Below are 15,382 nucleotides of genomic sequence, written 5' to 3' on the forward strand. Positions count from 1 at the left end.
GTGTCTCTCTGTGTGTATCTGTGTGTCTCTCTGTGTCTGTCTCTCTGTGTGTGTCTGTGTGTCTGTGTGTGTGTCTCTCTGTGTGTGTCTCTCTCTGTGTGTCTCTGTGGGTGTCTCTCTGTGTGTCTCTCTGTGTGTCTCTGTGTGTGTCTGTCTCTCTGTGTGTGTCTCTGTGTCTGCCTCTCTGTGTGTCACTCTGTGTGTCTCTCTGTGTGTCTCTCTGGGTGTCTCTCTGGGTGTCTCTCTGTGTGTGTCTCTGTGTCTGCCTCTCTGTGTGTCACTCTGTGTGTCTCTCTGTGTGTCTCTCTGGGTGTCTCTCTGGGTATCTCTCTCTGTGTGTCTCTGTGGGTGTCTCTCTGTGTGTCTCTCTGTGTGTGTGTGTCTCTGTGTGTGTGTGTGTCTCTCTGTGTGTCTGTCTCTCTGTGTGTCTGTCTCTCTGTGTGTGTCTGTCTCTCTGTGTGTCTCTCTGTGTGTGTCTCTCTGTGTGTGTCTCTCTGTGTGTCTCTGTGGGTGTCTCTCTGTGTGTCTGTCTCTCTGTGTGTTTGTCTCTCTGTGTGTGTCTGTCTCTGTGTGTGTCTCTCTGTGTTTCTCTCTGTGTGTGTCTGTCTCTCTGCGTGTGTCTCTGTGTCTGCCTCTCTGTGTGTCTCTCTGTGTGTCTCTCTGTGTGTCTCTCTGTGGGTGTCTCTGTGGGTGTCTCTGTGGGTGTCTCTCTGTGTGTGTCTCTCTGTGTGTCTCTGTGGGTGTCTCTCTGTGTGCCTCTCAGTGTGTGTCTCTGTGTGTGTCTCTCTGTGTGTCTCTGTGTGTCTCTGTGTGTGTGTCTCTCTGTCTGGCTCTCTGTGTGTGTCTCTCTGTGTGTGTCTCTCTGTGTGTATCTGTGTGTCTCTCTGTGTCTGTCTCTCTGTGTGTGTCTGTGTGTCTGTGTCTGTCTCTGTGTGTCTCTGTGTGTGTCTCTCTCTGTGTGTCTCTGTGGGTGTCTCTCTATGTGTCCCTCTGTGTGTCTCTGTGTGTGTCTGTCTCTCTGTGTGTGTCTCTGTGTCTGTCTCTCTGTGTCTGCCTCTCTGTGTGTCTCTCTGGGTGTCTCTCTGGGTGTCTCTCTGGGTGTCTCTCTGGGTGTCTCTCTGGGTGTCTCTCTGTGTGTTTCTCTCTGTGTGTCTCTGTGGGTGTCTCTCTGTGTGTCTCTCTGGGTGTCTCTCTGGGTGTCTCTCTGGGTGTCTCTCTGTGTGTGTCTCTCTGTGTGTCTCTGTGGGTGTCTCTCGGTGTGTCTCTCTGTGTGTGTTTGTCTCTCTGTGTGTCTGTCTCTCTGTGTGTCTGTTTATCTGTGTGTGTCTGTCTCTCTGTGTGTGCCTCTCTGTGTGTATCTCTGTGTGTCTCTCTGTGTCTGTCTCTCTGTGTGTGTCTGTGTGTCTGTGTCTGTCTCTCTGTGTGTCTCTGTGTGTGTCTCTGTGTGTGTCTCTCTCTGTGGGTGTCTCTCTGTGTGTCTCTCTGTGTGTATCTCTGTGTGTCTCTCTGTGTCTGTCTCTCTGTGTGTGTCTGTGTGTCTGTCTCTCTGTGTGTCTCTGTGTGTGTCTCTCTCTCTGTGTCACTGTGGGTGTCTCTCTGTGTGTCTCTCTGTGTGTCTCTGTGTGTGTCCGTCTCTGTGTGTGTCTCCCTCTCTCGGTGTGTCTCTCTGTGTGTGTCTCTGTGTGTGTGTCTCTGTGTGTCTCTCTGTGTGTCTCTCTGTGTGTGTCTCTGTGTCTCTCTGTGTGTCTATCTGTGTGTCTCTCTGTGTGTCTCTCTGTGTGTCTCTCTGTGTGTGTCTGTCTCTCTGTGTGTGTCTCTCTGTGTGTGTCTCGGTGTGTCTCTCTGTGTCTGTCTCTCTGTGTGTGTCTGTGTGTCTGTCTCTCTGTGTGTCTCTGTATGTGTCTCTCTCTGTGTCTCTGTGGGTGTCTCTCTGTGTGTCTCTCTGTGTGTGTCTCTGTGTGTGTCTGTCTCTGTGTGTGTCTCTCTCTCTCGGTGTGTCTCTCTGTGTGTGTCTCTGTGTGTGTCTCTCTGTGTGTCTCTCTCTCTCTCTCTCTGTGTCTCTCTGTGTGTGTCTCTGTGTGTGTCTCTCTGTGTGTCTCTCTGTGTGTGTCTCTCTGTGTGTGTCTCTCTGTGTGTCTCTCTGTGTGTGTCTCTGTGTGTGTCTCTCTGTGTGTGTCTCTCTGTGTGTCTCTTTGTGTGTCTCTCTGTGTGTCTCTCTGTGTGTGTCTCTCTCTCTGTGTGTGTCTCTGTGTGTGTCTCTCTGTGTGTCTCTCTGTGTGTCTCTCTGTGTGTCTCTCTGTGTGTGTCTCTGTGGGTGTCTCTCTCTCTGTCTCTCTGTGTGTCTCTCTGTGTGTCTCTCTGTGTGTCTCTCTGTGTGTGTCTCTATGTGTGTCTCTCTGTGTGAGTCTCTCTCTCTCTGTGTGTCTCTCTGTGTGTGTCTCTCTGTGTGTGTCTCTGTGTGTGTCTTTCTGTGTGTCTCTCTCTCTGTGTCTGTCTCTCTGTGTGTGTCTGTGTGTCTGTGTCTGTCTCTCTGTGTGTTTCTGTGTGTGTCTCTCTCTGTGTGTCTCTCTGTGTGTCTCTCTGTGTGTCTCTCTGTGTGTCTCTCTGTGTGTGTCTCTGTGTGTGTCTCTGTGTGTGTCTGTCTCTGTGTGTGTCTCTCTCTCTCGGTGTGTCTCTCTGTGTGTCTCTCTGTGTGTCTCTCTGTGTGTGTCTCTCTGTGTGTCTCTCTATGTGTCTCTCTGTGTGTGTCTCTCTGTGTGTGTCTCTCTGTGTGTCTCTCTGTGTGTCTCTCTGTGTGTCTCTCTGTGTGTGTCTCTGTGGGTGTCTCTCTCTCTGTCTCTCTGTGTGTCTCTCTGTGTGTCTCTCTGTGTGTCTCTCTGTGTGTGTCTCTATGTGTGTCTCTCTGTGTGAGTCTCTCTCTCTCTGTGTGTCTCTCTGTGTGTGTCTCTCTGTGTGTGTCTCTGTGTGTGTCTTTCTGTGTGTCTCTCTCTCTGTGTCTGTCTCTCTGTGTGTGTCTGTGTGTCTGTGTCTGTCTCTCTGTGTGTTTCTGTGTGTGTCTCTCTCTGTGTGTCTCTCTGTGTGTCTCTCTGTGTGTCTCTCTGTGTGTCTCTCTGTGTGTGTCTCTGTGTGTGTCTCTGTGTGTGTCTGTCTCTGTGTGTGTCTCTCTCTCTCGGTGTGTCTCTCTGTGTGTCTCTCTGTGTGTCTCTCTGTGTGTGTCTCTCTGTGTGTCTCTCTATGTGTCTCTCTGTGTGTGTCTCTCTGTGTGTGTCTCTCTGTGTGTCTCTCTGTGTGTCTCTCTGTGTGTCTCTGTGTGTCTCTGTGTGTCTCTCTGTGTGTCTCTCTGTGTGGCTCTGTGTGTCTCTCTGTGTGTCTCTCTGTGTCTGTCTCTCTGTGTGTCTCTCTGTGTGTATCTGTGTGTCTCTCTGTGTCTGTCTCTCTGTGTGTGTCTGTGTGTCTGTGTGTGTGTCTCTCTGTGTGTGTCTCTCTCTGTGTGTCTCTGTGGGTGTCTCTCTGTGTGTCTCTCTGTGTGTCTCTGTGTGTGTCTGTCTCTCTGTGTGTGTCTCTGTGTCTGCCTCTCTGTGTGTCACTCTGTGTGTCTCTCTGTGTGTCTCTCTGGGTGTCTCTCTGGGTGTCTCTCTGTGTGTGTCTCTGTGTCTGCCTCTCTGTGTGTCACTCTGTGTGTCTCTCTGTGTGTCTCTCTGGGTGTCTCTCTGGGTATCTCTCTCTGTGTGTCTCTGTGGGTGTCTCTCTGTGTGTCTCTCTGTGTGTGTGTGTCTCTGTGTGTGTGTGTGTCTCTCTGTGTGTCTGTCTCTCTGTGTGTCTGTCTCTCTGTGTGTGTCTGTCTCTCTGTGTGTCTCTCTGTGTGTGTCTCTCTGTGTGTGTCTCTCTGTGTGTCTCTGTGGGTGTCTCTCTGTGTGTCTGTCTCTCTGTGTGTTTGTCTCTCTGTGTGTGTCTGTCTCTGTGTGTGTCTCTCTGTGTTTCTCTCTGTGTGTGTCTGTCTCTCTGCGTGTGTCTCTGTGTCTGCCTCTCTGTGTGTCTCTCTGTGTGTCTCTCTGTGTGTCTCTCTGTGGGTGTCTCTGTGGGTGTCTCTGTGGGTGTCTCTCTGTGTGTGTCTCTCTGTGTGTCTCTGTGGGTGTCTCTCTGTGTGCCTCTCAGTGTGTGTCTCTGTGTGTGTCTCTCTGTGTGTCTCTGTGTGTCTCTGTGTGTGTGTCTCTCTGTCTGGCTCTCTGTGTGTGTCTCTCTGTGTGTATCTGTGTGTCTCTCTGTGTCTGTCTCTCTGTGTGTGTCTGTGTGTCTGTGTCTGTCTCTGTGTGTCTCTGTGTGTGTCTCTCTCTGTGTGTCTCTGTGGGTGTCTCTCTATGTGTCCCTCTGTGTGTCTCTGTGTGTGTCTGTCTCTCTGTGTGTGTCTCTGTGTCTGTCTCTCTGTGTCTGCCTCTCTGTGTGTCACTCTGTGTGTCTCTCTGTGTGTCTCTCTGGGTGTCTCTCTGGGTGTCTCTCTGGGTGTCTCTCTGGGTGTCTCTCTGTGTGTTTCTCTCTGTGTGTCTCTGTGGGTGTCTCTCTGTGTGTCTCTCTGGGTGTCTCTCTGGGTGTCTCTCTGGGTGTCTCTCTGTGTGTGTCTCTCTGTGTGTCTCTGTGGGTGTCTCTCGGTGTGTCTCTCTGTGTGTGTTTGTCTCTCTGTGTGTCTGTCTCTCTGTGTGTCTGTTTATCTGTGTGTGTCTGTCTCTCTGTGTGTGCCTCTCTGTGTGTATCTCTGTGTGTCTCTCTGTGTCTGTCTCTCTGTGTGTGTCTGTGTGTCTGTGTCTGTCTCTCTGTGTGTCTCTGTGTGTGTCTCTGTGTGTGTCTCTCTCTGTGGGTGTCTCTCTGTGTGTCTCTCTGTGTGTATCTCTGTGTGTCTCTCTGTGTCTGTCTCTCTGTGTGTGTCTGTGTGTCTGTCTCTCTGTGTGTCTCTGTGTGTGTCTCTCTCTCTGTGTCACTGTGGGTGTCTCTCTGTGTGTCTCTCTGTGTGTCTCTGTGTGTGTCCGTCTCTGTGTGTGTCTCCCTCTCTCGGTGTGTCTCTCTGTGTGTGTCTCTGTGTGTGTGTCTCTGTGTGTCTCTCTGTGTGTCTCTCTGTGTGTGTCTCTGTGTCTCTCTGTGTGTCTATCTGTGTGTCTCTCTGTGTGTCTCTCTGTGTGTCTCTCTGTGTGTGTCTGTCTCTCTGTGTGTGTCTCTCTGTGTGTGTCTCGGTGTGTCTCTCTGTGTCTGTCTCTCTGTGTGTGTCTGTGTGTCTGTCTCTCTGTGTGTCTCTGTATGTGTCTCTCTCTGTGTCTCTGTGGGTGTCTCTCTGTGTGTCTCTCTGTGTGTGTCTCTGTGTGTGTCTGTCTCTGTGTGTGTCTCTCTCTCTCGGTGTGTCTCTCTGTGTGTGTCTCTGTGTGTGTCTCTCTGTGTGTCTCTCTCTCTCTCTCTCTGTGTCTCTCTGTGTGTGTCTCTGTGTGTGTCTCTCTGTGTGTCTCTCTGTGTGTGTCTCTCTGTGTGTGTCTCTCTGTGTGTCTCTCTGTGTGTGTCTCTGTGTGTGTCTCTCTGTGTGTGTCTCTCTGTGTGTCTCTTTGTGTGTCTCTCTGTGTGTCTCTCTGTGTGTGTCTCTCTCTCTGTGTGTCTCTCTGTGTGTGTCTCTGTGTGTGTCTCTCTGTGTGTCTCTCTGTGTGTCTCTCTGTGTGTGTCTCTGTGGGTGTCTCTCTCTCTGTCTCTCTGTGTGTCTCTCTGTGTGTCTCTCTGTGTGTCTCTCTGTGTGTGTCTCTATGTGTGTCTCTCTGTGTGAGTCTCTCTCTCTCTGTGTGTCTCTCTGTGTGTGTCTCTCTGTGTGTGTCTCTGTGTGTGTCTTTCTGTGTGTCTCTCTCTCTGTGTCTGTCTCTCTGTGTGTGTCTGTGTGTCTGTGTCTGTCTCTCTGTGTGTTTCTGTGTGTGTCTCTCTCTGTGTGTCTCTCTGTGTGTCTCTCTGTGTGTCTCTCTGTGTGTCTCTCTGTGTGTGTCTCTGTGTGTGTCTCTGTGTGTGTCTGTCTCTGTGTGTGTCTCTCTCTCTCGGTGTGTCTCTCTGTGTGTCTCTCTGTGTGTCTCTCTGTGTGTGTCTCTCTGTGTGTCTCTCTATGTGTCTCTCTGTGTGTGTCTCTCTGTGTGTGTCTCTCTGTGTGTCTCTCTGTGTGTCTCTCTGTGTGTCTCTCTGTGTGTGTCTCTCTCTCTGTGTGTCTCTCTGTGTGTGTCTCTGTGTGTGTCTCTCTGTGTGTCTCTGTGTGTGTCTCTCTGTGTGTCTCTGTGTGTGTCTCTCTGTGTGTTTCTCTGTGTGTGTCTGTCTCTCTGTTTGTCTGTCTCTCTGTGTGTCTCTCTGTGTGTATCTCTGTGTGTCTCTCTGTGTCTGTCTCTCTGTGTGTGTCTGTGTATCTGTGTCTGTCTCTGTGTGTCTCTGTGTGTGTCTCTCTGTGTGTGTCTCTCTCTGTGTGTCTCTGTGGGTGTCTCTCTATGTGTCTCTCTGTGTGTCTGTGTGTGTGTCTGTTTCTCTCTGTGTGTCTCTGTGTCTGCCTCTCTGTGTGTCACTCTGTGTGTCTCTCTGTGTGTCTCTCTGGGTGTCTCTCTGGGTGTCTCTCTGTGTGTGTGTCTCTCTGTGTCTCTCTGTGGGTGTCTCTCTGTGTGTCTCTCTGTGTGTGTCTGTCTCTCTGTGTGTCTGTCTCTCTGTGTGTCTGTCTCTGTGTGTGTGTCTGTCTCTCTGTGTGTCTCTCTGTGTGTGTCTCTCTGTGTGTCTCTGTGGGCTGTCTCTCTGTGTGTTTCTCTGTGTGTGTCTGTCTCTCTGTGTGTCTGTCCCTCTGTGTGTCTGTCTCTCTGTGTGTGTCTGTCTCTCTGTGTTTCTCTCTGTGTGTGTCTGTCTCTCTGTGTGTGTCTCTGTGTCTGCATCTCTGTGTGTCTTTCTGTGTGTCTCTCTGTGTGTCTCTCTGGGTGTCTCTCAGTGGGTGTCTCTGTGGGTGTCTCTCTGTGTGTGTCTCTCTGTGGGTGTCTCTCTGTGTGTCTCTCTGTGTGTGTCTCTGTGTGTGTCTCTCTGTGTCTCTCTGTGTGTCTCTCTGTGTGTCTCTCTGTGTGTGTCTGTCTCTCTGTGTCTCTCTGTGTGTATCTCTGTGTGTCTCTCTGTGTCTGTCTCTCTGTGTGTGTCTGTGTCTGTCTCTGTGTGTCTCTGTGTGTGTCTCTGTGTGTGTGTGTCTCTCTCTGTGTGTCTCTGTGTCTGTCTCTCTGTGTATGCCTCTCTGTGTGTCACTCTGTGTGTCTCTCTGTGTGTCTCTGTGGGTGTCTCTCGGTGTGTCTCTCTGTGTGTGTCTGTCTCTCTGTGTGTCTGTCTCTCTTTGTGTGTCTGTCTCTCTGTGTGTCTGTCTCTCTGTGTGTCTGTTTCTCTGTGTGTGTCTGTCTCTCTGTGTGTGTATCTCTGTGTGTCTCTCTGTGTGTCTCTCTGTGTCTGTCTCTCTGTGTGTGTCTGTGTGTGTCTCTGTGTGTGTCTCTCTCTGTGTGTCTCTGTGGGTGTCTCTCTGTGGGTGTCTGTGTCTGTGTGTGTCTCTCTCTCTCGGTGTGTCTCTCTGTGTGTGTCTCTGTGTGTGTCTCTCTGTGTGTCTCTCTGTGTGTCTCTCTGTGTGTCTCTCTCTCTGTGTGTCTCTCTGGGTGTGTCTCTGTGTGTGTCTCTCTGTGTGTCTCTCTGTGTGTGTCTCTCTGTGTGTCTCTCTGTGTGTCTCTCTGTGTGTCTCTCTGTGTGTGTCTGTCTCTCTGTGTGTGTCTCTCTGTGTGTATCTCTGTGTGTCTCTCTGTGTCTGTCTCTCTGTGTGTGTCTGTGTGTCTCTGTGTGTGTCTCTCTCTGTGTGTCTCTCTGTGTGTCTCTCTGTGTGTCTCTCTGTGTGTCTCTCTGTGTGTGTCTGTCTCTCTGTGTGTGTCTCTCTGTGTGTATCTCTGTGTGTCTCTCTGTGTCTGTCTCTGTGTGTGTGTCTGTGTGTCTGTCTCTCTGTGTGTCTCTGTGTGTCTCTCTCTCTGTATGTCTCTCTGTGTGTCTCTCTGTGTGTCTGTCTCTGTGTGTCTGTCTCTGTGTGTGTCTCTCTCGGTGTGTCTCTCTCTGTGTGTCTCTGTGTGTGTCTCTCTGTGTGTCTCTCTGTGTGTCTCTCTCTCTGTGTGTCTCTCTGTGTGTGTCTCTGTGTGTGTCTCTCTGTGTGTGTCTGTGTGTGTCTTTCTGTGTGTCTCTCTCTCTCTCTGTGTCTCTCTGTGTATGTCTCTGTGTGTGTCTCTCTGTGTATGTCTCTCTGTGTATGTCTCTCTGTGTGTGTCTCTGTGTGTGTCTCTCTGTGTGTGTCTCTGTGTGTGTCTCTCTGTGTGTGTCTCTGTGTGTGTCTCTCTGTGTGTGTGTCTGTGTGTGTGTCTGTGTGTGTGTCTTTCTGTGTGTCTCTCTCTCTCTGTGTGTCTCTCTGTGTATGTCTCTCTGTGTGTCTCTCTGTGTATGTCTCTCTGTGTGTGTCTCTCTGTGTGTGTCTCTGTGTGTGTCTCTCTCTGTGTGTGTCTCTCTGTGTATGTCTCTCTGTGTGTGTCTCTCTGTGTGTGTCTCTGTGTGTGTCTGTCTGTGTGTGTCTCTGTGTGTGTCTCTCTGTGTGTGTCTCTGTGTGTGTCTCTCTGTGTGTGTCTCTGTGTGTGTCTCTCTGTGTGTGTCTCTGTGTGTGTCTCTCTGTGTGTCTCTCTGTGTGTGTCTCTGTGTGTGTCTCTCTGTGTGTGTCTCTCTGTGTGTGTCTCTGTGTGTGTCTCTCTGTGTGTGTCTCTGTGTGTGTCTCTCACTCTCTCCATCTTCTATCTCCACCTCCACCTCTGCCGAGGCACTCGGCCCGGCATCGGAGCTCCCAGCGCAACCGCTCTGCCACCAATCGTCTGTGTCATGACGCACATCAGACACGACCAGAGTGAGACATCAGACACGATCAGTGAGACATCAGACACGATCAGAGTGAGACATCAGACACGATCAGAGTGAGACATCAGACACGATCAGAGTGAGACATCAGACACAACCAGTGAGACATCAGACACGATCAGAGTAAGACATCAGACACGATCAGAGTGAGACATCAGACACGATCAGAGTGAGACATCAGACACGACCAGTGAGACATCAGACACGATCAGAGTGAGACATCAGACACGATCAGAGTGAGACATCAGACACGATCAGTTGAGACATCAGACATGATCAGAGTGAGACATCAGACACGACCAGAGTGAGACATCAGACACGATCAGAGTGAGACATCAGACACGATCAGTTGAGACATCAGACATGATCAGAGTGAGACATCAGACACGATCGGAGTGAGACATCAGACACAACCAGTGAGACATCAGACACGATCAGAGTGAGACATCAGACACGATCAGAGTGAGACATCAGACAACCAGTGAGACATCAGACACGATCAGAGTGAGACATCAGACACGATCAGAGTGAGACAACAGACACGATCAGTTGAGACATCAGACATGATCAGAGTGAGACATCAGACACGATCGGAGTGAGACATCAGACACAACCAGTGAGACATCAGACACGATCAGAGTGAGACATCAGACACGATCAGTTGAGACATCAGACATGATCAGAGTGAGACATCAGACACGACCAGTGAGACATCAGACACGACCAGAGTGAGACATCAGACACGATCAGAGTGAGACAACAGACACGATCAGTTGAGACATCAAACACGACCAGTGAGACATCAGACACGATCAGAGTGAGACATCAGACACAACCAGTGAGACATCAGACACGATCAGTGAGACATCAGACACGATCAGAGTGAGACATCAGACACGATCAGTTGAGACATCATACATGATCAGAGTGAGACATCAGACACGACCAGTGAGACCTCAGACACGACCAGAGTGAGACATCAGACACGACCAGAGTGAGACATCAGACACAACCAGTGAGACATCAGACACGATCAGAGTGAGACATCAGACACGATCAGTTGAGACATCAGACATGATCAGAGTGAGACATCAGACACGACCAGTGAGACATCAGACACGACCAGAGTGAGACATCAGACACGATCAGAGTGAGACAACAGACACGATCAGTTGAGACATCAGACATGATCAGAGTGAGACATCAGACACAACCAGTGAGACATCAGACACGATCAGAGTGAGACATCAGACACGATCAGTTGAGACATCAGACATGATCAGAGTGAGACATCAGACACAACCAGTGAGACATCAGACACGACGGGAGTGAGACATTAGAAACGACCAGAGTGAGACATCAGACACGATCAGAGTGAGACATCAGACACGACCAGTGAGACATCAGACACGACCAGAGAGACATCAGACACGACCAGAGTGAGACATCAGACACGACCAGTGAGACATCAGACACGACCAGAGTGAGACATCAGACACGATCAGAGTGAGACATCAGACACGATCAGAGTGAGACATCAGACACGATCAGAGTGAGATATCAGACACGACCGGAGTGAGACATCAGACACGACCAGAGTGAGTCCTCAGACACGACCAGTGAGACATCAGACACGATCAGAGTGAGACATCAGACACGATCAGTGAGACATCAGACACGATCAGAGTGAGACATCAGACACGACCAGAATGAGACATCAGACACGACCAGTCAGACATCAGACACGACCAGAGTGAGACATCAGACACGACCAGAGTGAGACATCAGACACGACCAGTGAGACATCAGACACGACCAGAGTGAGACATCAGACACGATCAGAGTGAGACATCAGACACGATCAGAGTGAGACATCAGACACGATCAGAGTGAGATATCAGACACGACCGGAGTGAGACATCGGACACGACCAGAGTGAGTCCTCAGACACGACCAGTGAGACATCAGACACGATCAGAGTGAGACATCAGACACGATCAGTGAGACATCAGACACGATCAGAGTGAGACATCAGACACGACCAGAATGAGACATCAGACACGACCAGTCAGACATCAGACACGATCAGAGTGAGACATCAGACACGATCAGAGTGAGACATCAGACACGACCGGAGTGAGACATCAGACACGACCGGAGTGAGACATCAGACACGACCGGAGTGAGACATCAGACACGACCGGAGTGAGACATCAGACACGATTAGAGTGAGACATCAGACACGACCAGAGTGAGACATCAGACACGACCAGAGTGAGACATCAGACACGACCAGAGTGAGACATCAGACACGACCAGTGAGACATCAGACACGACCAGTGAGACATCAGACACGACCAGAGTGAGACATCAGACACGACCAGTGAGACATCAGACACGATCAGAGTGACACATCAGACACGACCAGTGAGACATCAGGCACGATCAGAGAGACATCAGACACGACCAGTGAGACATCAGACACGACCAGAGTGAGACATCAGACACGACCAGTGAGACATCAGACACGATCGGTGAGACATCAGACACGACCAGTGAGACATCAGACACGACCAGAGTGAGACATCAGACACGACCAGTGAGACATCAGACACGATCAGAGTGAGACATCAGACACGACCAGTGAGACATCAGACACGATCAGAGAGACATCAGACACGACCAGTGAGACATCAGACATGACCGGAGTGAGACATCAGACACGACCGGAGTGAGACATCAGACACGACCAGTGAGACATCAGACACGATCAGAGTGAGACATCAGACACGACCGGAGTGAGACAACAGACACGACCAGTGAGACATCAGACACGATCAGAGTGAGACATCAGACACGACCAGTGAGACATCAGACACGACCAGTGAGACATCAGACAGGATCAGAATGAGATATCAGACACGATCAGAGTGAGATATCAGACACGATCAGAGTGAGATATCAGACACGATCAGTGATACTCACGAGACTGGAACTGCTGCTGTTCCTGTTTGATGCGAAGTCGCGCGGACAGAGAGTCAATGCTGATCCTCCTCCCTAGAGACACACACAGAGACACACACAGAGACACACACAGATTTACACACAGAGATACACACAGAGATATACACAGAGATATACACAGAGATATACACAGAGACACACAGAGATACACACAGAAATACACACAGAGACACACACAGAGATATACACACAGAGATACACACAGAGATATACACAGAGACACACAGAGATACACACACAGAGATATACACAGAGACACACACAGAGATACACACAGATATACACACAGAGACACACACACAGAGATATACACACAGAGATACACAGAGACACAGAGACACACACAGAGATACACACAGAGATACACACAGAGATACACAGAGACACACACAGAGACACACACAGATTTACACACAGAGATATACGCACAGAGATACACACAGAGACACAAACAGAGATATACACAGAGACACACGCAGAAATACACTCAGATTTACACACAGAGATATACACAGAGACACACGCAGAAATACACACAGAGACACACACAGCGATATACACAGAGATATACACAGATGCACAGAGATGCACACAGAGACACACACACAGAGATACACACAGAAACACACACAGGCATACACACAGAGATACACACAGAGATACACAGAGACACACACACAGAGATACACACAGAAACACACACAGAGACACACACAGAGACACACACAGAGATACACAGAGACACACACACAGAGATACACACAGAAACACACACAGAGACACACACAGAGACACACACAGAGATACACACGAAGATGCACACAGAGATACACACAGAGATATACACACAGAGATATACACAGAGATGCACACAGAGACACACACAGAGATACACACAGAGATATACACAGAGATGCACACAGAGACACACACAGAGACACACACAGAGATATACACAGAGATGCACACAGAGACACACACAGAGATACACACAGATATACACACAGAGATATACACAGACACACACACAGAGATATACACACAGATATACACAGATACACACAGAAATACACACAGAGACACATACACAGAGATACACACAGAGATATACACAGAGACACACAGAGACACACACAGAGACACACACAGAGATATACACAGAGACACAGAGATATACACAGAGACACACACAGAAATACACAGATTTACACACAGAGATATACACAGAGACACACACAGAAATACACAGATTTACACACGGAGATATACACAGAGACACACACAGAAATACACACAGAGACACACAGCGATATACACAGAGATATACACACAGAGACACAGAAACACAGAGACACACACAGAAACACACAGAGATATACACAGAGATACACACAGAGATACACACAGAGACACACACAGAGATATACACAGAGATATACACACAGAGATACACACAGAGACACACACACAGATATACACACAGAGATACACACAGAGACACACAGAGACACACACAGATATACACAGAGACACACACACAGATACACACGAAGATGCACGCAGAGATACACACAGAGATATGAACAGAGACACACACAGAGATATACACACAGAGGTACACACAGAGACACACACACAGATATACACAGAGACACACAGAAATACACACAGAGACACATACACAGAGATATACACACAGAGATATACACAGAGACACACACAGAGACACACACAGAGATACACACACAGAGATATACACAGAGACACACACAGAGATATACACAGAGATTTACACAGAGATACACACAGAGATACACAGAGATACACACAGAGATACACACAGAGACACACACAGAGATTTACACACAGAGCCACACAGAGATTTACACACAGAGATACACACAGAGACACACACAGAGATACACACAGAGATTTACACAGAGATATACACAGAGATACACACAGAGACACACACAGAGATACACACAGAGACACACACAGACACACACAGAGACACACACAGAGACACACACAGAGATTTACACACAGAGACACACACAGAGACACAGAGATAAACACAGAGATATACACAGAGACACACACAGAGATACACACAGAGATACACACAGAGATACACAGAGACACACACAGAAACACACACAGAGATACACACAGAGACACACACAAAGACACACACAGAGATACACACAGAGATTTACACGTGGAGATATACACAGAGATACACACAGAGATATACACGGAGATACACACAGAGACACACACAGAGACACACACAGAGATACACACAGATATTTACACACAGAGAGACACACAGAGATACACACAGAGATACACACAGAGATATACACAGAGATTTACACAGAGATACACACAGAGATACACACAGAGATACACACAGATATTTACACACAGAGAGACACACAGAGATACGCACAGAGATCCACACAGAGATTTACACACAGAGATACACACAGAGACACACACAGAGATACACACAGAGATTTACACAGAGATATACACAGAGATACACACAGAGACACACACAGAGATTTACACACAGAGACACACACAGAGATACACACAGAGACACACACAGACACACACAGAGACACACACAGAGATATACACAGAGATACACACAGAGGTATACACAGAAACACACACAGAGATACACACAGAGGTATACACAGAAACACACACAGAGATACAGAGATATACACAGAGATAAAGAGATATACACAGAGATACACACAGAGACACACACAGATACACACAGAGATTTACACACAGAGAGATACACAGAGACACACACACAGAGATATACACCAAGATTTACACACAGAGATATACACAGAGATACACACAGATATACACAGAGATTTACACACAGAGATTTACACACAGAGACACACAGAGATTTACACAGAGATTTACACGCATAAATTTACACACAGAGATATAGACAGAGAGAAAGTTCTGCTTTAATGCGACTTTCACGAAGCCAATTGGATTTCTAACGCAATCGAGTGAACGGAACGTCGCAGCGTGAGGAGGAATAACCGGCGGCCATAGCGGCTGCCTCGGAGTAGTGTCGTCATCATCGTCATCATCATCGTCATCATCATCGTCGTCATCATCGTCATCATTATCATCGTCATCGTCGTCGTCATCGTTGTCATCATCATCGTCATCATCATCGTCATCATCATCATCATCGTCATCATCATCGTCATTATCATCGTCATCGTCGTCGTCATCGTTGTCATCATCATCATCATCATCGTCATCATCCTCATCGTCATCGTCATCATCATCGTCATCATCATCATCGTCATCATCATCATCGTCATCATCATCATCGTCATCATCATCATCATCATCGTCGTCA

The 15,382-nt window shown here is 48.5% G+C and overlaps 1 protein-coding gene across 4 annotated transcripts in view; it reads right to left on the bottom strand.

Moving 5' to 3' along the window:
• The window catches only part of LOC116937007 (uncharacterized), a 40,585-nt gene that overhangs the window by 20,351 nt on the left and 4,852 nt on the right, over positions 1 to 15,382 (bottom strand). For all 4 annotated transcript variants that reach the window (XR_012930348.1, XM_076054516.1, XM_076054514.1 and 1 more), the window contains exons 4-5: positions 11,935 to 12,006; positions 8,817 to 8,906 (exon numbers count right to left, since the gene is read on the bottom strand). Coding sequence is in view for 3 of the 4 variants with exons in the window: in XM_076054516.1 (XP_075910631.1) it covers positions 8,817 to 8,906; positions 11,935 to 12,006 (162 nt within the window). In the remaining variant the exon portion in view is untranslated. The remainder of the gene's footprint in view (positions 1 to 8,816; positions 8,907 to 11,934; positions 12,007 to 15,382) is intronic.

The sequence above is a fragment of the Petromyzon marinus genome, chromosome 66 (assembly GCF_048934315.1).
Source record: "Petromyzon marinus isolate PM22_M1 ecotype Great Lakes invasive population chromosome 66, UKy_Petmar_22M1.pri1.0, whole genome shotgun sequence".
NCBI lineage: Eukaryota > Metazoa > Chordata > Hyperoartia > Petromyzontiformes > Petromyzontidae > Petromyzon > Petromyzon marinus.